At 40.2% G+C, this 22135-nt stretch overlaps 1 protein-coding gene across 1 annotated transcript in view; it reads right to left on the reverse strand.

Annotated features, from left to right (window-relative positions):
- Positions 1 to 22135, reverse strand: part of DOK6 (docking protein 6) — a 391087-nt gene that overhangs the window by 76422 nt on the left and 292530 nt on the right. Inside the window, exon 6 of the mRNA XM_052660529.1 lies at positions 2436 to 2574. Within this exon, the coding sequence (XP_052516489.1) occupies positions 2436 to 2574 (139 nt within the window). The remainder of the gene's footprint in view (positions 1 to 2435; positions 2575 to 22135) is intronic.

The following is a 22135-nucleotide window of genomic DNA, read 5'->3' on the forward strand; positions in this document are numbered from 1 at the left end:
CAGTTTAAGCCACTGGATGGTCAAAGATGCCCCGAGCCTGCTATTTTAATATCTGTCCCCTTCCCCTTCCATCTTCAAGCACCCAGGTCTATGGTGTACCCTGATCCTGGCTTCCACTGCCTGAGATCTCAGTTGGTGGACCTTCCATCTGTACCATCCCCATCACAGCAATAGCCTCCCTCCTCTCCCCTTGCTTCTCAGTGGCACAGGATAAGACAAAATACAACTGCATCAAAGGCAAAGGTGAATTAAATTTGGTGTTGCAAATCTTTTGGCACAAGGTGCAGGTGTACTTGAAAGGGACGAACATATTACTGAGCTACAGCTGGGAACCCAAATATCGTGTCTTCACCACCATTGCAGATCTTAAAATTATTCAACATCACCATCGTAATAATGAACCTTTCACGGTACCTCCTGTGTGCCAGGTCTGTTCTCAGCACTTTGTATGCATTAATGCACAGATACATCATTACAACCAAATCAGTAGAATGATTATATACCCATTCTACAGACAGAGGAAAATGAGACATTTAGAGGTTAAATGAGCTGCTCAAGATAATACAGTCCATGAGTAGGAGAACCAGAATGGGAAGCCAGCACACTGAGTGCTGTCCTTACTGCAGACAATTACTGTTGCCTGAAAGAGCTCCTGGACTCTCCTTCATGAAAATACCATCTAAGAGCCTCCACTTATGAGCATTTTGCCTGCTCAGAACAATCAGAAGTAAAGAACTACACTTGTTGACTAAGGCTTCTCTGGTGGCTTAGAGGGTAAAGCATCCACCTGCAATGCAGGAGCCCCGGGTTCAGTCCCTGAGTTGAGAAGATGCCCTGGAGAAGGAAACGGCAACCCACTCCAGTACTCTTGCCTGGAAAATCCCATGGACGGAGGAGCCTGGGAGGCTGAAGTCCTTGGGGTCACAAACAGTCAGTACTCTTGCCTGGAAAATCCCATGGATGGAGGAGCCTGGGAGGCTGAAGTTCATGGGGTCGCAAAGAGTCAGACACGATTGAGCGACTTCACTTTGACTTTGACACCTGTTGACTAATAGCAAATGACCTCACAGTTGTTAATTTTAGGTGAAAATGAACACTAGCAGATTATAAATATGGGCTGATAATGATTGTGCCAGTTACTCAAATAATTTGAAATTTGGTAGTTATACATTTTTTTCTCCCAATTTAAGCCATTAGAAAAATGTCATATTAATTAGATAATTATTAAAATAATTTAAATTTAACCCAAATCTTTCTAAAGACTAAATCCTACCAACCTCCTGGTAGTGCTTCATCAATTAATCCCATAGTCTCATATTAATAATCCTTTTTATGTTCTAGCTACTCTTTTACCTCCCACTGAAGGCCAAATGGAAGCGTGACTTGCACTTGCCACCCTTAGATATTAGGAAGGCTCTTTAAACCATATCTTGGATAGAGAGATAAAAATGTATATGTAGTATTGACAAAATTTGAAATGTATTAAGAATAATGTAAAATCATTTCTTAAACCACTTTGTCTTCTTACATTTAAAAGATTATTTTACATTTCAAGTTATTACGTATCTGAAATTTTTTAAAGTCCAAATGAAATAATACTACATAGAAAGCCCCATAGTCTTTTAATGGAATAGAATTATGAGTATTTTTCTGGGTAGTGACCCATCTATTTCTCAAAATTCCACTTTTGTCCTTTCATAGATGGGTTCTTATGCATCCCTATCAATTCTGCAGAAAGACAATATTGATCTCTTTTGATGATCAATGACCAATAATAATTCTTTTGTTTGCTTTTCAAAGAAGTTAGTAGTAAAGCTTATATTGTTTTTCAGATACTTGTAAATTTTGCTATTTCAGATTCTTTATGAAATTATTTCTAAGCTCAACCTTGAAACTACAGCATAGATCCAGGACAGGATAATAGACAACTGGTGAACAGTATAAGTGCTTTCTGAAAACATTTTAGTATTGGCTCTGAAACATGGACAGAGAGAGCTAGAAGTTTCAGAGAATTTAAAATAAATACAAAGACAGAAAGAAAAATGGAACGCTTTCTGGTAGAAACGTATTTTCCTTGTTATCGTGGGTCCCCATTCACATCGCTGATTGTCTGGCTACGTGTGGAGATATGCAGAGGGCACCACTCCGTTTGACTCTCTGGGCACTCTATCCCCTCTTTGGGTAACCATGGCAACAGGTCATCGGTACATACACAAAGTGCATGGCTCCCTGCAGCAGCCACAAACAGCTTCTTTTGTCATAAACTGAATAGAATATTCGAGAGATGAGGTTCGGTAATTGGGACAAGCTCTCAGGGCTGGGGTGGGGGTGGACACTCAGGCGCTGGCCTGAATGGGCCCACATGTACACGATGCGCATTGGAGCTCAGGGACATTCATTTCCAAGCTGTTAGGTTACCAAGGAAGGGGCCTTACCCGGGCCTTCTGCTCCATTTCTAGCATTAATCTCTCATGCTGCTCAGCTATGGCCAGTGTCGCAGAATGGACCTTCTGATAGATCATTTCTCCTTCCCTTGTTTGAAAAGTGAACAGGCCTTCTCCTGTGTCACACATTCTGTGAGAACAGAGACAGGGAAACAGATGGGTCTTCATGTGCTCAAGTGCGCAACAGTTCTCGCCCTGTAACCCCCTCCGCCTTGACCCACACAGGCATGAGTGAAGCAGATTCATCCTGGACCAAACCAACCAACCAACCAGCCGGCTAACCAACCGATGCATCTATAAACTGTGCACGAGGATGAAACTATGGGTGAATATCCATGCACATTTGGAATTTTAAAGATGAAGTGTTCACAGCAGTGTAAAAGCAATTTCAGGTATGACAGTGCATGTCTTACCAATATTTAAAGAATAAAAACAAACTGTTGTTTTAACAACCTTCACATTGATATCATAGCACTATCTCCTATGACTTGATAGCTCTTGAAATGTTAAGAATGAAAATCTGCAATTTTATACTCATTGCAGCAGGAATCAAGGAGCAGACTTTAAGGATCTGCATACATAGGTTGAAGCTTTTATTCAAACTGAAGAATCCTTACGTAAATCTCAGTATACACTAAGAGACAACATGCCGGCGAGGAGACTCAACATGGATGTATGAATATTTGTTTGAACCTTGGCTCAGCCACTTACCAGCAGTGTGACCTTGAGCAAGATAACCCTCCTCTCAACATCTCCAGCAGGAAAAATTATAATACACATGTCATAAGATCATTATGACAGTTAAGAGATGATACAATATTTTTAGTGTCATTTAGCATGTATTAAGTGCTCAAAAATGTTGGTTACTCTTATTTTCATCATAGAGAAAATATGAAACTAATCTCAATATCCACCATACAGAATCTGTTTGTGTAAATATAATATTTTTATCTGATGGACTATTACAAAGCTATTATTGTGTCATTTATGAAAGCACATAATAACATTGAAACTCTTTTTCTTCTTTTGGCCATGCCGCATGGCTCGTGAAATCTCAGTTCCCTAACCAGAGATTCAACCTGGACCACAGCAGTGAAAGCACAGAATCCTAAACACCTGGCCACCGGGGAACTGACTAAAATTCTTACAATGTAAATTCAAGTGGAAAAAAAATCAGAATACAAATTCCTTTTCAATTATTTAAGTATGATGACTTTTTAAAATGGGGTTTCCTAGGTGGTGCTAGTGGTAAAGAACCCACTTGCCAATGCAGGAGACTTAAGAGACACGAGTTTGATCCCTGGGTCAGGAAGATCCCCTGAAGGAGGAAATGGCAACCCACTCCAGTATTCTTGGCTGGGAAATCACATGGAGAGAGGAGCCTCATGGGCTATAGTCCCTGGCGTCACAAAGAGTAGGACGTGACTGAAACGGCTTAGCACTCATGCACCTCTAAAACAATTTTTTCTTGGAATAAAACCACTGACAGTTTCTCAGGCAGCAAGATTATGGATATATTTTATTAACCAAGACTAATTCAACTTTATTTTTTTGGGCTCCAAAATCCCTGCAGATAGTGACTGCAGCTATGAAATTAAAAGACGCTTACCCCTTGGAAGAAAAGTTATGACCAACCTAGATAGCATATTCAAAAGCAGAGACATTACTTTGCCAACAAAGGTCCGTCTAGTCAAGGCTATGGTTTTTCCTGTGATCATGTATGGATGTGAGAGTTGGACTGTGAAGAAAGCTGAGCACCAAAGAATTGATGCTTTTGAACTGTGGTGTTGGCAAAGACTCTTGAGAGTCCCTTGGACTGCAAGGAGATCCAACCAGTCCATCCTAAAGGAGATCAGTCCTGGGTGTACATTGGAGGGACTGATGCTGAAGCTGAAGCTCCAATACTTTGGCCACCTCATGCGAAGAGTTGACTCATTGGAAAAGACTCTGATGCTGGGAGCAACTGGGGGCAGGAGGAGAAGAGGGTGACAGAAGATGAGATAGCTGGATGGCATCACCGACTCGATGGACATGAGTTTGGGTAAACTCCAGGAGTTGGTGATGGACAGGGAGGCTTGGTGTACTGTGGTTCATGGAGTTGCAAAGAGTCGGACATGACTGAGCAACTGAACTGAATGGAACTGAATTCTAAAATAAAAATAATTAATTAGTATTTTAAGCCAGCTTTTAAAAGTAGTTGGAGGCCTTCAGAAAGAGGCACTGAGTATTAGTATGATGTTCCCATTCACAGACTGGATATTAACAGGACTGCCGTGTTGGTGTTTTCAGGCTGTAATACCAAAAGATCTGCATGAAATACTCATGAGGCCAACCTCCATCTTCCATCACCAAAGAGATTTTAGATTCTTCTCTGTGATTTTCCGAGGAGTTTTGGTAGAAAATAAATGTCTCAAGAGGCTTTAGAAATTACAGAGGCTGTGACTGCCAGCCCTTAGGGCCCCATAGAGCCAGCACTTAGCTTCTGTGAAAGAGATCTTAATAAAATTCACACAGCGTGAAATGGAAAGTCTGAGGGAAAAATGAAGAGTTTTCACAAAGTGAAACAAATGAGCTTTCTTTGTTGATTCCGAGGAGTAAAGAACTCCAACAGGAAGAGCAGGCAAAACATTGATAAACGGTGAGCCCATCTCATTTGAGGTTGAGTTTCGTTCACTGTCACTGGAAAAACACTGCTTATTAGCCTTTGGAAATCAGACAATGAAGATACAAATTGTTATTTTATACCTAGTCACTGAGATGCACAGGTCTAACCCTTCGCCACTTCCTGGGACTTAACTATGCCTAGTGGGGGTGTCTGAAGGCATACAGAAGGGATTGTATTTTTTTCCTCCAACCTCTGAAATAAAAATTTCATCCATTGGTCAAGAAACCAGGAATTAGAACACACTGGCTTAAAATAACAGAGGACATTTGGGCAGAAGATGCTGTTTTCTCAACAGATACCCAAAGCCAAGGTGAAATTACACTTCTTCAGTACAATTGGCTTAGATTTATGACTTCTGTCAGCAGTGTTGGAATAAACAGTTTACGTTTTTCCTAGTTACTATTTAAAACATTTACTCTTGGGAGTGGTAAGGAACAGATAAGATCTTTTTCTTATACATCTAAACAGTTTTGTGGTAGTAGGCCAGTGCTAGAGAGGACAAGATGAGACATGAAACCATTGTGATGACCGATGCCTTGCTCCTCAACGTGGTCCCCTGACCAGCATCACTGGGAGCTGTCCAGAGTGCTGAAGTGGAACCTTCATTTTGACATTTTGTAAAAAATTTTTTTACATTGGAATATAATTGCTATGACAAAGGATGCAAGAAGATACAATGGAGAAAAGAGAGCCTCTCCAATAACAGGTGCTGGGAAATCTGGACAGATGCATGTAAAAGACTGAAATTAGAACAGTATCTAACACTATACACAAAAATAAACTCAAAATGGATTAAAGATGCAAATGTAAGACTGGACACTGTAAAACTCTTAGAGGAAATCAAGAGAAAAACACTCTTTGACATAAGCCACAGAAAGATCTTTTATGACCCACTTCCTAGAGCAATGAAAACAAAACAAAAGTAAACAAATAGGACCTAATTAAACTTAAAAGCTCTTTGTACAGCAAAGGAAATCATAAACAAGATGACAGCCCTCAGAATGGAAGAAAACATCTGCAAATGAAGCAATGGACAAAAGATTAATCTCTAAAATATACAAGCAGCTCATGAAGCTTGATAAAAACAAGCCAATCAGAACCTGCATTGTGACAATATGCTTGCACACACATTATAGTTTGAAAAAAACTGGCGTATAGAACTCTTTCCATAGGTCACCATGTCATCCAAGGGAGTGGGGGATGATACTTGGGACACATAAGAGGAAAAATTAGGAGTGATATTTGTGCAGTTTAAGACTGTGACCCATGGACCTGAAAGAAAGGAAGAAGTATGACAAAATGGACAAAAAGCATAAAAGAACACTTTCCTTAACTTGGGAAGAACTAAGATAGTCACACATAGTAAACAACAGAGTCTGAAATGCAGTACTTGGGTGCAATCTCAAAAATGACTGAATGATCTCTGTTCATTTCCAAGGGAAACCATTCAATATCACAGTAATCCAAGTTTCTGCCCCAACTAGTAATGCTGAAGAAGCTGAAGTTGAATGGTTCTATGAAGACCTATAGGATCTTTTAGAACTAACACCCAATAAAGATGTCTTTTTCATTATACGGGACTGAAACGCAAAAGCAGGAAGTCAAGAGATACCTGCAGTAACAGGTAAATTTGACCTTGGAGTACAGAATGAAGCAGGGGGAAATGCTAACAGAGTTTTGCCAAGAGAATGCACTGGTCATAGCAAACACCCTCTTCCAGTAACAAAAGAGAAGACCCATACACATGGACATCACCAGATGGTCAATGCTGGAATCAGACTGATTATATTTTTTGCAGACAAAGATGGAGAAGCTCTATACAGTCAGCAAAAACAAGACCAGGAACTAACTGTGACTCAGATCATGAACTCCCTATTCCAAAATTCAGATTTCAATTGAAGAAAGTAGAGAAAACCACTAGACCATTCAGGTATGACCTAAATAAAATTCCTTACAATTATACAGTGGAAGTGACAAATAGATTCAAGGGATTAGACCTGATAGACAGAGTGCCTGAAGAACTATGGACAGAGGTTCATCAGACTATACAGGAGGCAGTGATCAAGACCATCCCCAAGAAAAAGAAATGCAGAAATGCAAAATGGTTGTCTGAGGAGGCCTTACAAATAGCTGAGAAAAGATGAGAAGTGAAAAGCAAAGGAGAAAACGAAAGACATACCCATTTGAATGGAGAGTTCCAAAGAAGAGCAAGGAGAGATAAGAAAGCCTTCTTCAGTGATTAATGCAAAGAAATAGAGGAAAACAATAGAGTGCAAAGAAATAGAGGAAAACAATAGAATGGGAAAGACTAGAGATCTCATCAAGAAAATTAGAGATACCAAGGGAACATTTCATGCAAAGATGGGCTCAATAAAGGACAGAAATGGTATGGACCTAACAGAAGCAGAAAACATTAAGAAGAGGTGGCAAGAATACACAGAAGAACTGTACAAAAAAGATCTTCATGACCCAGATAACCAGGGTGGTGTTATCATTCAACTAGAGCCAGACATCCTGGAATGTGAAGTCAAGTGGGCCTTAGGAAGCATCACTATGAACAAAGCTAGTGGAGGTGATGGGATTCCAGTTGAGCTATTTCAAATCCTAAAGGATGATGCTGTGAAAGTGCTGCACTCAATATGTCAGCAAATTTGGAAAACTCAGCAGTGGCCACAGGACTGGAAAAGGTCAGTTTTCACTCCAATCCCAAAGAAGGGCTATGCCAAAGAATGTTCCAACTACCACACAATTGCACTCATCTCACAGGCTAACAAAGTAATGCTCAGAATCCTCCAAACCAGGCTTCAACAGTACATGAACTGTGAACTTCCAGATGTTCAAGCTGGATTTAGAAATGGTAGAGGAGTGAGAGATCAAACTGGTAACATCTGTTGAATCATCAAAAAAGCAAGAGAGTTCCAGAAAAACATCTACTTCCTCTTTATTGACTATGCCAATGCCTTTGACTGTGTGGATCACAACAAACTGTGGGAAATTCTTCAAGAGATGGGAATACCAGACCACCTTATTTGCCTCCTGAAATCTGTATGCAGATAAAGAAACAACAGTTAGAACTGGACATGGAACAACAGACTAGTTCCAAATCGGGAAAGGAATACATCAAGGCTGTATATTGTCACCCTGCTTATTTAACTTCTATGCAGAGAACATCATGAGAAATGCCAGGCTGGATGAAGCACAAGCTGGAATCAAGATTGCTGGGAGAAATATCAATTACCTCAGATATGCAGATGACACAACCCTTATGGCAGAAAGTGAAGGAGAACTAAAGAGCCTCTTGATGAAAGTGAAAGGAGTGAAAAAAAGTTGGCTTAAAACAACATTCAGATTTTATTTTTTGGGGCTCCAAAATCACTGCAGATGGTGACTGCAGCCATGAAATTAAAAGATGCTTACTCCCTGGAAGAAAAGTTATGACCAACCCAGACAGTATATTCAAAAGCAGAGACATTACTTTGCCGACTAAGGTCCGTCTAGTCAAGGCTATGGTTTTTCTTGTGGTCATGTATGGATGTGAGAGTTGGACTGTGAAGAAGGATGAGCACCAAAGAACTGATGCTTTTGAATAGTGGTGTTGGAGAAGAGTCTTGAGAGTCCCTTGGACTGCAAGGAGATCCAACCAGTCCATTCTGAAGGAGATCAACCCCGGGATTTCCTTGGAAGGAATGATGCTAAAGCTGAAGCTCCAGTACTTTGGTCAACTCATGCGAAGAGTTGACTCATTGGAAAAGACTCTGATGCTGGGAGGGATTGGGGGCAGGAGGAGAAGGGGACAACTGAGGATGAGATGGCTGGATGGCATCACGGACTCAATGGACGTGAGTCTGAGTGAACTCCGGGAGTTGGTGATGGATAGGAGGCCTGGCATGCTGTGATTCATGGGGTCGCAACGACTGAGTGACTGAACTGAACTGAACTGAAAACAACATTCAGAAAACTAAAATCATGGCATCCGGTCCCATCACTTCAAAGTAAATAGATGGGGAAACAATGGAAACAGTGAGAAACTTTATTTTTGGGGGCTCCAAAATCACTGCAAATGGTGACTGCAGCCATGAAATTAAAAGACGCTTGCTCCTTGGGAGGAAAGATATTGCAACTTAGACAGCATATTAAAAAGCAGAGACGTTACTTTGCCTACAAAGGTCCATCTAGTCAAAGCTATGGTTTGTCCAGTAATCATGTCTGGATGTGAGAGCTGGACTATAAAGAAAGCTGAGCGCCGAAGAATTGATGCTTTTGAACTGTGGTGTTGGAGAAGATTCTTGAGAGTCCCCTGGACTGCAAGGAGATCCAACCAGTCCATCCTAAAGGAAATCAGTCCTGAATATTCATTGGAAGGACTGATGCTGAAGCCGAAACTCCAATACTTTGGCCACCTGATGCAAAGAACTGACTCATTGGAAAAGACACTGCTGCTGGGAAGGATTGAAGGCGGGAGGAGAAGGGAATGATAGAGGATGAGATGGTTGGATGGCATCACCGACTTGATGAACATGAGTTTGAGCAAGCTCTGGGAGTTGGTGATGGACAGGGAAGCCTGGTATGCTGCAGTCCATGGAGTTGCAGAGTCAGACACGACTGAGTGATTGAACTCAACTGAATTGAAAATAGAGGTGCTACTTACATCTGAATATCCTAATTCCTACCAGTAACATGCACATTCCTCAACTGCACTGATATGAAGAATAAGTCACAATAGGGACAATGTCTGTGTGTCCTGATTGCAAACCTGAATTCTTTTGAAATGTATAAACAATGACAAATGTTATCTCTCTTTATACTTAACAAGGTAGTTGCACAAAATTAATACTTCTTATCTAAAATAAGAGGTTAAAGAGTAGAAACTCTAAGGTCACTTTCAGCTTTAAAACAGTCTGGGGCCACATAAAAATTCTCAGAAGTAAATAGGAATGGGCTTAGTTGCTCAGTCACATCTGACTCTGCCCGCCAGGCTCCTCTGTCCATGGGATTCTCCAGGCAAGAATACTGGATCTTCCTGACCCAGAGATCAAACCTGCATCTCTTATGTCTCCTGCATTTCAGGCAGGTTCTTTACCACTAGCACCACATGGGAAGCCTAAAGATACAGACAAGCTGGCAGCTCTGGGATTCAAACTGATGCCCCCAAAGAGACTGGAGCCTTAATCCAGCGCCTTAGACTGCTTGGCCATGCTACCCTGCTTGTCGTAGGTTGTTAATATACTTTGTATGTATATTGTATGTATATTTGGATGTAACGGGAATAAAAACAATCTTAGTCTTTTTGTTCAATGGCTCTTTTGCAAATTCCATTCCTCTAGGGATTTGAGGGCATGCTCTCGCCTCACCACTCTAGTCCAGAACCCTTGACATGGCAGTCTTGTCTCCACTGTGTTCTCCTGCGGCACTATTTACAATAGCCCGGATGTGGGAGGAGCCTAAAGGTGCTGACAGACGGATCGAGGAGTTGCGGTACACATGTACAGTGGAATATTCCTCAGCCATAAAAGAAATGAAATTGGGTCATTTGTAGAGACATGGGTGGACTTAGAATCTGCCATACAGAGTGAAGCAAGTCACAAAAACAAATATCATGTTTTAACAAACAAATGTGGAATCTAGCAAAATAATACAGGTGAATCTATTTGCAGGGTAAGACTAGAAACACAGACACAGAGAACACGTGGACGTGTGGACATGGCATGGGAAAGGAGAGGGCGGGATGAATGGGGAGAGCAGCTCCAACAAATACCCACGACCAAGTGTAAAACAGGTAACCAGTGGGAAGCTGCTGTCTGGTACAGGGGGCTCAGCTTGGTGCTCAGTGGTCACCCAGAAGTTGGGATGGGAGTGAGAGGGAAGGAGCTTCAGCAGGGAGAGTATATATGTATACAGTGACTGAGCCACTTCCTTGCACAGCAAAAATGAACACAACATTGTAAAGCAATTACATGGCAACAAAAAAAAGAGAGAGAAAGAACCAGAGTTCACTGTGAAGGTCTGTATTCACATGAAACTGAACTCCTTCTGTGAATACACTCACTCTGTATCAACCTAGAGAGGTGCATAGGTCCAAAGTTCCCTTCAATGGGAGAAGAAACCCTAAAAGATGGTGCCATGGAGGCAATCTCACTTGAGAAAAAGCCCGTGTCATGTAATCACTACACCACTGCCCTCTTTTTCTTGTCCTTAGGTCTCAAAATCAGCTTTTTATTTTTTCCACTTTTTAGTTTATTTTTTTAATTGAAGGATAATTGCTTTACAGAATTTTGCTGTTTTCTGTCAAAGCTCAGCATGAATCAGCCATAGGTATACATATATCCCCTCCCTTTTGAACCTCATTCCCATCTCCCTCCCCATCCCACCCCACAGAGCCCCTCTTTGAGTCTCATGAGCCTTAGAGCAAATCCCATTGGCTCTCTATTTTACTTATAGTAATGTAGTTTTCATGTATGGATGTGAGAGTTGGACTGTGAAGAAGGCTGAGTGCTGAAGAATTGATGCTTTTGAACTGTGGTGTTGGAGAAGACTCTTGAGAGTCCCTTGGACTGCAAGGAGATCCAACCAGTCCATTCTGAAGGAGATCAACCCCGGGATTTCTTTGGAGGGAATGATGCTGAAGCTGAAACTCCAGTACTTTGGCCACCTCATGTGAAGAGTTGACTCATTGGAAAAGACTCTGATGCTGGGAGGGATTGGGGACAGGAGGAGAAGAGGACGACCGAGGATGGGATGGCTGGATGGCATCACTGACTCGATGGACATGAGTCTGAGTGAACTCTGGGAGTTGGTGATGGACAGGGAGGCCTGGCATGCTGCGATTCATGGGGTTGCAAAGAGTTGGACATGACTGAGTGACTGAACTGAACTGAACTGACTGAATGTGGTTTCCATTGTTACTCTTTCTATACATCTCACTCTCTCCTCTCCTCTCTCCATGTCCATAAATCTGTTCTCTATGCCTGTTTCTCCATTGCTGCCCTGTATGTAAATTCTTCAGTACCATTTTTCTTATTCCGTATATATACATTAAATATGATATTCATCTTTCTCTTTCTTACTCAGATCACTCTGTATAATAGGTTCTAGGTTCATCCACCTCATCAGGACTGACTCAAATGCACTCCTTTTTATGCCTGACTAATATTGCATTGTGTATATGCACCACAACTTCTTTATCCATTCCTCTGTCGATGGACATCTAGGTTGCTTCCATGTTCTAGCTATTGTAAATAGTGCTGTAATGAACAATGGGATACATGTGTCTTTTTCAATTTTGGTTCCCTCAGGGTATATGCTGAGGAGTGGAATTCCTGAGTCATATGGTGGTTTTATTCCTAGTTTTTTAAGGAGTTTCCATACCGTCTTCCATAGTGGCTGTATCATTTTACATCCCCACCAACAGTGCAAGAGCATTCCCTTTTCTCCACACCCTCTCCAGCATTTACTGTTTGTAGACTTTTTTTTTTTATCATGGCCATTCTGACCAGTGTGAGGTGGTATCTCATTGTAGCTTTCATTTGCATTTCTCTAATAATGAGCGGTAAGGAGTTCATGACCTGAGCCACAGTCAGCTCAATGAAGATTATCGGGAAAAATATCAGTAACCTCAGATATGCAGATGACACCACCCTTATGGCAGAAAGTGAGGAGGAACTAAAAAGCCTCTTGATGAAAGTGGAAGAGGAGAGTGAAAAAGTTGGCTTAAAGCTCAACATTCAGAAAATGAAGATCATGGCATCTGGTCCCATCACTTCATGGGAAATAGATGGGGAAACAGTGGAAACAGTGTCAGACTTTATTTTTTGAGGCTCCAAATCACTGCAGATGGTGATTGCAGCCATGAAATTAAAAGATGCTTACTCCTTGGAAGGAAAATTATGACCAACCTAGATAGCATATTCAAAAGTAGAGACATTATTTTGCCAACAAAAGTCTGTCTAGTCAAGGCTATGGTTTTTCCTGTGGTCATGTATGGATGTGAGAGTTGGACTGTGAAGAAAGCTGAGTGCTGAAGAATTGATGCTTTTGAACTGTGTTGTTGAAGAAGACTCTTGAGAGTCCCTTGGACTTCAAGGAGATCCAACCAGTCCATTCTGGTTGATCAGTCCTGGGTGCTCTTTGGAAGGACTTATGCTAAAGCTTAAACTCCAATACTTGGCCACCTCACGTGAAGAGTTGACTCTTTGGAAAAGACTCTGATGCTGGGAAGATTGGGGGCAGGAGGAGAAGAGGACGACAGAGGATGAGATGGCTGGATGGCATCACTGACTCGATGGACATGAGTTTGAGTGAACTCCGGGAGTTGGTGATGGACAGGGAGGCCTGGTGTGCTGCGATTCATGGGGTCACAAAGAGTCGGACATGACTGAGTGACTGAACTGAACTGAACTGAATAATGAGTGATGTTGAGCATCTTTTCATGTGTTTGTTAGCCATATGTATGTCTTCTTTGGAGAAATGTGTTTAGGTCTTTCTCCCACATTTTGATTGGGTTGTCTGTTTTTCTGGCATTGAGTTGTATGAGCTGCTTGTATATTTTGGGAATTAATCCTTTGTGAGTTGTTTCATTTGCTATTATTTTTTTTTCCCATTCTGAGGGTTGTCTTTTCATCTTGCTTATAGTTTCCTTTGCTGTGTAAAAGCTTTTAAGTTTAATCAGGTCCCACTTGTTTACTTTTCTTTTTATTTCCATTACTCTAGGAGGTGGGTCATAGAGGATCTTTCTTTGATTTATGTCATCGAGTGTTCTGCCTATGTTTTCCTCTAAAAGTTTTATAGTTTCTGGTCTTATATTTAGGTCTTTAACCCATTTTGAGTTTATCTTTGTGTATGGTGTTAGGAAGTGTTCTAATTTCATTCTTTTACATATAGCTGTCCAGTTTTCCCAGCACCATTTATTGAAGAGGCCGTCTTTGCCCCATTGTATATTCTTGCATTCTTTGTAAAAAACAAGGTACTCATAGGTGCATGGGTTTATTTCTGGGATTTCTATCTTGTTCCATTGGTCTATATTTCTGTTTTTGTGCCAGTACCCATCCTGTCTTGATGACTGTAGCTTTGTAGTATAATCTGAAGTCAGGCAGGTTGATTCCTCCAGATCCATTCTTCTTTTTCAAGACTGCTTTGGCTTTTTGGGGTCTTTTGTGTTTCCATATGAATTGTGAAATTTTTTGTTCTAGTTCTATGAAAAATGCCATTGGTAGTCTGATAGGGATCACACTGAATGTGTAGATTGCATTTGGTAGTACAGTCATTTTCACAATATTGATTCTTACTATCCAGGAACATGGAATATCTCTCCATCTGTTTGTCATCTTTGATTTCTTTCATCAGTATTATAATTTTCTGTGTACAGTTCTTTTGTCTCCTTAGGTAAGTTTATTCCTAGATATTTAATTTTTTTTGTTGCAATGGTGACTCAGATTGATTCCTTAATTTCTCTTTCTGATTTTTCATTGTTAGTATATAAAATGCAAGTGATTTTGTGTATTAACTTTGTATCCTGCAACTTTGCTAAATTCACTGATTAGATCTAGTAATTTTCTGATACTACCTGTATGGTTGTCTATGTATAGTATCATGTCACCTGCAAACAGTGAGAGATTTACTTCTTCTTTTCTGATCTAGATTCCTTTTATTTCATTTTCTTCTTAGCTAGGACTTCCAGAACTATGCTGAATAATAGTGGTGAAAGTGGACACCCTTGTCTTGTTCTGATCTTAGGGGGAACGCTTTCAGCTTTTCACAACTGAGAATAATGTTTGCTGTAGCATTAGTTGCTCAGTCGTGTCTGACTCTGTGACCCCATGGACTGTGACTCACCAGGCTCCTTTGTACATGGGATTCTCCAGGCAAGAATAATGGAGTGGATTGCCATTCCCTTCTCCAAAATGGGTGCTGAATTTTATCAGAGGCTTTTTCTGCATCTATTGAGATGATCATATGGTTTTTATCTTTCAATTTGTTAATATTGTGTATCACATTGATTTGTATATTGAAGAATCCATGTATTCCTGGAATAAACCCAGCTTAATCATGGTGTATGAGCTTTTTGAATTGCTGCTGAATTCTGTTTGCTAAAATTTTGTTGAGGATTTTTGCATCTATGTTCATCAGTGATATTGGTCTGTAGTTTTGTTTTCTTCTTCTTCTTCTTTTTTTTTTTTTGCATTGTTTTTGTCTGGTTTTGGTATTAGGGTGATGGTGGCCTTGTAGAATAAGTTTGGAAGTGTTCCTTCCTCCACAATTTTTTGAAAGAGTTTTAGAAGGATAGCCATTAGCTCCTCACTAAATGTTTGATAGAATTCTCCTCTGAAGCCATCCGGTCCTGGGCTTTGTTTTTTGGGAGATTTTTGATCACAATTTCAATTTAAGTGCTTGTAATTGGGTTGTTCATAGTTTATATTTCTTCCTGGTTCAGTCTTGAAAGACTGGACTTTTCTAAGAATCTGTCCATTTCTTCCAGGTTATCCATTTTATTGCCATATTGCTTATAATCCTTTGTGTTTCTGCATTGTCTGTTATAACCTCTCCTTTTTCACTTCTAATTTTGTTGATTTGATTCTTCTTTTTTTCCTTGATGAGTCTGGCTAAAGGTTTGTCAATTTTGTTTATCTTCTAAAAGAACCAGCTTTTAGTTTTATTAATTTTTACTATTGTTTTTTATTTATTTCTGCTTGGATCTTTATGATTTCTTTCCTTCTACTAGTTTTGGTTTTGTTGTTGTTCTTCCTTTTCCAATTGGTTTAGGTGTGACGTTAGGTTGTCTATTTGATGGTTTTGTTTTTTTCCCTTGCGGTAGGATTTGTATTGCTATAAACTTCCTCTTAGAACTGCTTTTGCTGCATCCCATAGGTTTTGAGTTGTCACGTTTTGTCATTTGAGTCTAGAAATTTTTTTATTTCCCTTTTGATTTCTTCAGTAACCTGTTGGTTATTTAGAAACATGTTGTTTAATCTCCATGTGTTTGGGTTTCTCACAATTTTTTTTTCTTGTAATTGATATCTAGTCTCATAATGTTGTGGTCAGAGATGCTTGATATGATTTCAATTTTCTTAAATTTACTGAGGTCTGATTTGTGACCCAAGATGTGGTCTATCCTGGAGAATGTTCCATGTGCACTTGAGAAGCAGGTGTATTCTTCTGCATTTGGATGGAATGTCCTGAGGATATCAATGAGATCCATCTCATCTAATGTATCATTTAAGACTTGTGCTTAATTATTAATTTTCTGTCTTATTGGTGTGAGTGGGGTGTTAAAGTCTCCTTCTGTCATTGTGTTACTGTCTGTTTCTCCTTTTAAGTCTGGTAGTGTTTGACTTATGTATTGAGGTGCTCCTATGTTGGGTACATAGATATTTACAATTGTTATGTCTTCCTCTTGGATTGATACCTTGATCATTATGTAGTGTCCTTCCTTATCTCCTGTAATCTTCTTTAAGGTCTATTTGCCTGATACGAGGAGTGCTACTCCAGCTTTCGTTTGCTTCCCACCTGCATGGAACATATTTTTCCATCCTCTCACTTTCAGTCTCTGTGTATCATGAGGTCTGAAGTGGGTTTCTTGTAGACACCATATCTATGGGTCTTGTTTTTGTAACCATTCAGCCAGCCTGTGTCTTTTAGTTGGAGCATTTAATCCATTTATATTTAAAGTAATTATTGATATATATGTTCCTATTGCCGTTTTCTTAATTGTTTGGGGTTGATTTTGTAGATCTTTTTTCTTCTCTTGTATTTCTTGACTATGTAAGTCTCTTTGACATTTGCTGTAAGGCTGGTTTGGTGGTACTGAATTCTCTTAACTTTTGCTTGTCTGAGAAGCTTTTTATTTCTCCATCAATTTTGAATGAGATCCTTTCCAGGTGCTGTAATCTTGGTTGTAGATTTTCCCCTTTCAGTTACTTTAAATATCCTGCCATTCCCTTCTGGCCTGTAGAGTTTCTGCTGAAAGATCAGCTGTTAAACGTATGGGGTTTCGCTTGTATGTTATTTGTTCTTTTTCCTTTGATGCTTCTAATATTCTTTCTTTGTGTTTAGTCTTTGTTCGTTTGATTAGTATGTGCCTTGGTGTGTTTCTCCTTGCCTTTATCCTGTATAGGACTCTTTGTGCCTCTTGGACTTGATTGACTATTTCCGTTTCCATGTTGGGGAAATTTTCAAGAAAAATTTCTTCAAAAATTTTCTCATACCCTTTCTTTTTCTCTTTTTCTTCTGGGACCCCTATAATTTGAATGTTGGTGCATTTGATATGATGTCAGAGGTCTCTGAGACTGTCCTCAGCTCTTTTCATTCTTTTTACATTATTCTGCTCTTCATAAGTTATTTCCACCATTTTATCTTCCAGCTCACTGATTTGTTCTTCTGCTTTTGATTTCTTCTGGAGTATTTTTAATTTCTGTCATTGTGTTGTTTGTGTATTTATTCTTTAATTCTTCTAGGTCTTTGTTAATTGATTGTTGCACTTTCTCCCTTCTGTTTTCAAGGTTTTTTTATCATCTTTGCTATCATTATTCTGAATTCTTTCTCGGGTAGTTTGCCTATTTCCTCTTCATTTATTTGGACTTCTGTGTTTCCAGTTTGTTCCTTCATTTGTATAGTATTTCTCTGCCTTTTCATTATTTTTATTTTTTAACTTATTGTGTTTGAGGTCTCCTTTTCCTTAAAGGTTGAATTCTTTCTTCCTTTTGGTTTCTGCCCTTCTAAAAGGCCCAGTGGTTTCTGTAAGCTTCGTATAGGGTGAGATTTGTGCTGAGTTTTTGTTTGTTTGTTTTTCCTCTGATGGGCAAGGCTGAGTGAGGTGGTATTCCTGTCTGCTGATGATTGGGTTTGTATTTTTGTTTTGTTTGTTGTTTAGATGAGGCGTCCTGCACAGGGTGCTACTGGTGGTTGGGTGATGCTGGGTCTTGTGTTCAAGTGGTTTCCTTTGTGTGAGTTCTCACTATCTGATACTCCTTAGGATTAGTTCTCTGATAATCTAGGGTCTTTGAGTTAGTGCTCTTACTCCAAAGGCTCAGGGCTTGATGTCTGGTCAGGAACAAAAATTCCACAAGTGGTTTTTTATGGCATTAACTGAGAGTAAGACAAATATCCAAAAATTAGAAACCAATGATGAATCCCTGACAAATGGCAGTTACAAAATCAGGCAAATAATAATTAAAATAATGGAATATACACATATACATATACACTCTTGAGCAAAGTCAAAACAGCCCAACAAAAATAAAGTACAGTAGACTGACCCAGCAAACAGAGGAAATAAAAAATTATATTTACCAGTTAAGAACAAAACTAACTAAAGCACAAACTGGAAAACAAAACTAAAGCAAGGTGCCAAGTGGGGAATAAAACAATGAAAACACAACTAATAAGTATGCTGAGAGAAAAGGAAAGAGAGAATAATATGCAAAGTTAAATAGAGGTAGATAAAGATTTATATACATTAAAGATTAACTGCAAAGGGAAGAGAACAGTAGGACAAGCAAACAAAGGAATAAATGTAGAAAAAATAATAATAGGTTTAAAAAATTAAAAATTAAAATTAAAAAAAGAGAGAGAGGAAAAACAGGAACACGCCACAGAACTGAAAAAGCCCAACATAGAAGCAGAGGTTTATAACAACAATAAAAAATGTGACTGAAGAAAAGAAAGCTCAAAAGTTTAATTAGATTTCATAGTGCCAATAAGATCGACAACTACAACAGAGGGGGAATAAAAAGAAAAAAAATCCAAAAGAATCTACATAACAAGTCAAAACATAAGAAAAACAAATGTTTTTCTGAGTCACCGCTGTCAGAGTCCTTTCCCATGCTGGGAGTCACAGTCCATCTCATCTTCCTAGGATGCCCTCCAACACTGTGCTGGTCTCTGGACCTGCTGCAGGGGCAGCCCAGGTTCTAATCTGGTTCTACTCCTCTGTGTTCTTGACTCCAACATCCACAGCTAACAGAACTAGTGCGTTTTCTTTTGTGTGAGCTCTCAATGACCTTTTATATGTTCCATAGACACAGTCTGCCTAGTTGATCGTGTGGATTTAATCTGCAGCTTGTACAGCTGGTGGGAAGGTTTTGGGTCTTCTTCCTTAGACACACTGACCCTGAGTTTCAATTGTGGTTTTATTTCCACCTCTGCATGTGGGTGTCCACTGGGGTTTGCTCCTGAGGCTGCTCTGGAGGGCTTGGGTCTGCCCCAGTGAAGGCCAGGTGTGGAGGTGGTGCAGCTGCTTGGGTCACAGGGGTTCTGGCAGCACCAGCTACTCGGGAGTTGGCGGCTAGGGCAGCAGGAAATAGTGCTCTAGAAGGGTATGGCAACCAGTATTGGCCAATACACTCCAGTACTCTTGCCTGGAGAATCCCCCCTGACAGAGAAGCCTGGCAGGCCACAGTCTACAGGGTCACAAAGAGTTGGACACGACAAAAGCAACCCTGTGTGCATGGACACAAGAGTTTTTTCCCTGTGGCAGCTCTGCCCCAGTGAGAGCTGAGTGTGAAGGTGGTGCAGCTGCTTGGCTTGTGGGGACCCTGGCAGTGCCAAGTGTGCAGGGACACAGACTGCTTCCATGGCAGGAGTTATGGCCCTATCAGAGTCTTTTTTCAGCCTCTTGTAGTTGGTGATCAGAAGGCCTCTTTGGCCAGATTTTCTCCGTAGCTCCACCCATTTAGGCACTTAGAGGGCTCCCTTGCCTGGGGTCCTTCTCTGTTGTTTGGCACATCTGCCCCCTGGCTGGGGTCTTATTCTGTAGATTGGTGCATCAGGCACTTAAAGGGGCAACCTGGGTGTGGTCCTGCTCTGTAGTTCAGTGTGTCAGGCTTTTGATGGGCCAGCCTCTCTATTGTTCAGCTGCTGATGCTGGCCTGTGAGGAGAGAGAGGCTATGGTGATGGCTCCGCCCCCTACACGTGACTCAGCAGTATCACTTTGCTTCCAGGGCTACCCAGCTTTCCTCTACAGGCATTTCCCACCATGATCTCCTCCCTCACATCCCCTTGATCTGTCTCTCCACAGTCAACTGCAGCCCTCACCCTAGGACTGCTCCACAATCCCTAAACTCAGCTCCCAGCCGCTGCACCTTCCAGGGGATCTGTGTCCCTGTCTGGGGTATGCATGGCTGGGGCGAGGACTGTCTGTTTCTCATTCCATTTAGGCTGCCACAGGTCAGCTCTTTTACTCTGAGCCTTAAATGTTTCTCCTCTGACTCAGACAATTGCCCTGATGTGCAGATCAGACCCCTGCTTCAGTTCCCCCACCCGCAGAGGGCAGGTCCAGTCCTTCTAACACTCCTGTTTTCCCCCTAGTTTCTTCATCCTACTGAGTTTTGCATGGGTCTATGTATTCCTTTCCACTGGTCAGGTCTTCCTGCCCGCTTTCCGGTGGTGTTCTGCATGCACATCTGTGTCTGAAGCTGTGTTCCTGATGTATTCATGGAGAGAGATGTACTCCACGTCCACCTACTCCTCTGCCATCCTGTTCTCTCCAAACTCAGCTCTTTATGAATGAGTGATGTCAGAATTCCAGCCTTTCCTCCAAATGACAAGCAAAAGAATTTTGCCAAGAAAGAAACAGTTTAAGAAGTGAAAATGGATGCTTTAAAAATAATTCTCTATGGGTCTTTAGATAAAATTTTTCTACAGGTGAATTTGTAGACCTCTGGCAATTCTGTCCGTCTTCACACCGTGTCATTTCATTCCTGCAGTATGTTTTGCAATTTTAACCTTTATTTAGTGACTAGATATTTATTCTCTGTTCACACAGAAATTCTAAACTCTCTACAATGGTGTTAAAACAGGAGCACTTTCCTGAAAACCCAGTGGTGCTTCTTTCATTCATTTAATGTTTAATTATGGAAAGGAATGAAATTCTTAAAAGCACAGCTCTTCTGGAGAACAGTGCAAACCTATTAACACTTTTCTTCCTGATAACAGTTTAATTTTTATTGTCACTCAACAATGCTAGCATTTTACATCTTTTTTTTTTTTTTTTTTGGCAGCTATGAAAAAGGCTGAAGTTTCTGTCTAAAACTTTGGTAAGTCAGATGTTGCTTTATGGTAAGAAATGATAAGCAAAATTGACAAACAGATGAAAGCCAGAGTAAGGAAAGTCTAGAAACAGACTCAATTCATACGAGAGTTAAACATGTGATACAAGCGTCACCTCGTATCTGTGGGGGAAAGCTGGACTGGTCAATAAGCTGTGTTTGGACAACAGCCATTTGGAAAAGTATTTCAATCCATATTTCTGCTTCCACTGATATAAATTCAAGAAGCAACAACAGCAGAAAAGTAAGAGAAGAAAGTAGGAAAGAATTCCTAAAGTTAGAAAATAGAAGGGTTTCAAGCTACAACCCAACACAAAAAGTGACAGAAGACTAATAAATCTGCCTGTGAATTACTAGCATGAACTAGGAAATGGCAAACTAAATACTAGGGAAAATATTTGAAATTCACAACACTGATAACTTCTGATGCCTGTAAGTTAGGTATACTATCAGTAAGTACTTTGTTCATAGGGTTTGTTTGATCATTAAATGAACTAATACATATAAATTTTAAAACAGTGTTTATAATTTATTATAACTCATGAAATAGTACTTTTATTCTTATTATTACTACTACCAAATGGATATCTAAAACGCTGCTAAATTAGTAAAAAAAAAAAAAGGTGACTATAATGTTTATAGTGTGCTAACAGTTTTGTAAAAAAAAGTACATGGGGAAGAATTTATATAAATCTTTGCTTATATGTACATTAAACTGTGGAGGAATGCACAAGAACTGTCTTATTAGTTGGGGATGAAATGAACATGACTGGCAGTCCATGAGTATGAGAGAGACACTTTCCACTGATTCTTCTTTATGCAAACTGTCATATTAAGTAAAGGAATGCTATCAATTTATTAATTTAATTAATTTAAATTAGACCACATTAAAACTTAAATCAAAGGTCCAAAGACCCTCCCTTACATGATTTTTTGTGCAGATGTGGCGCTTACAATGTTCTCAGCTCAGTCCCTTGGCAAATAACAG

This window comes from Budorcas taxicolor, chromosome 22 (assembly GCF_023091745.1).
Source record: "Budorcas taxicolor isolate Tak-1 chromosome 22, Takin1.1, whole genome shotgun sequence".
In the NCBI taxonomy this organism is placed as follows: Eukaryota; Metazoa; Chordata; class Mammalia; order Artiodactyla; family Bovidae; genus Budorcas; species Budorcas taxicolor.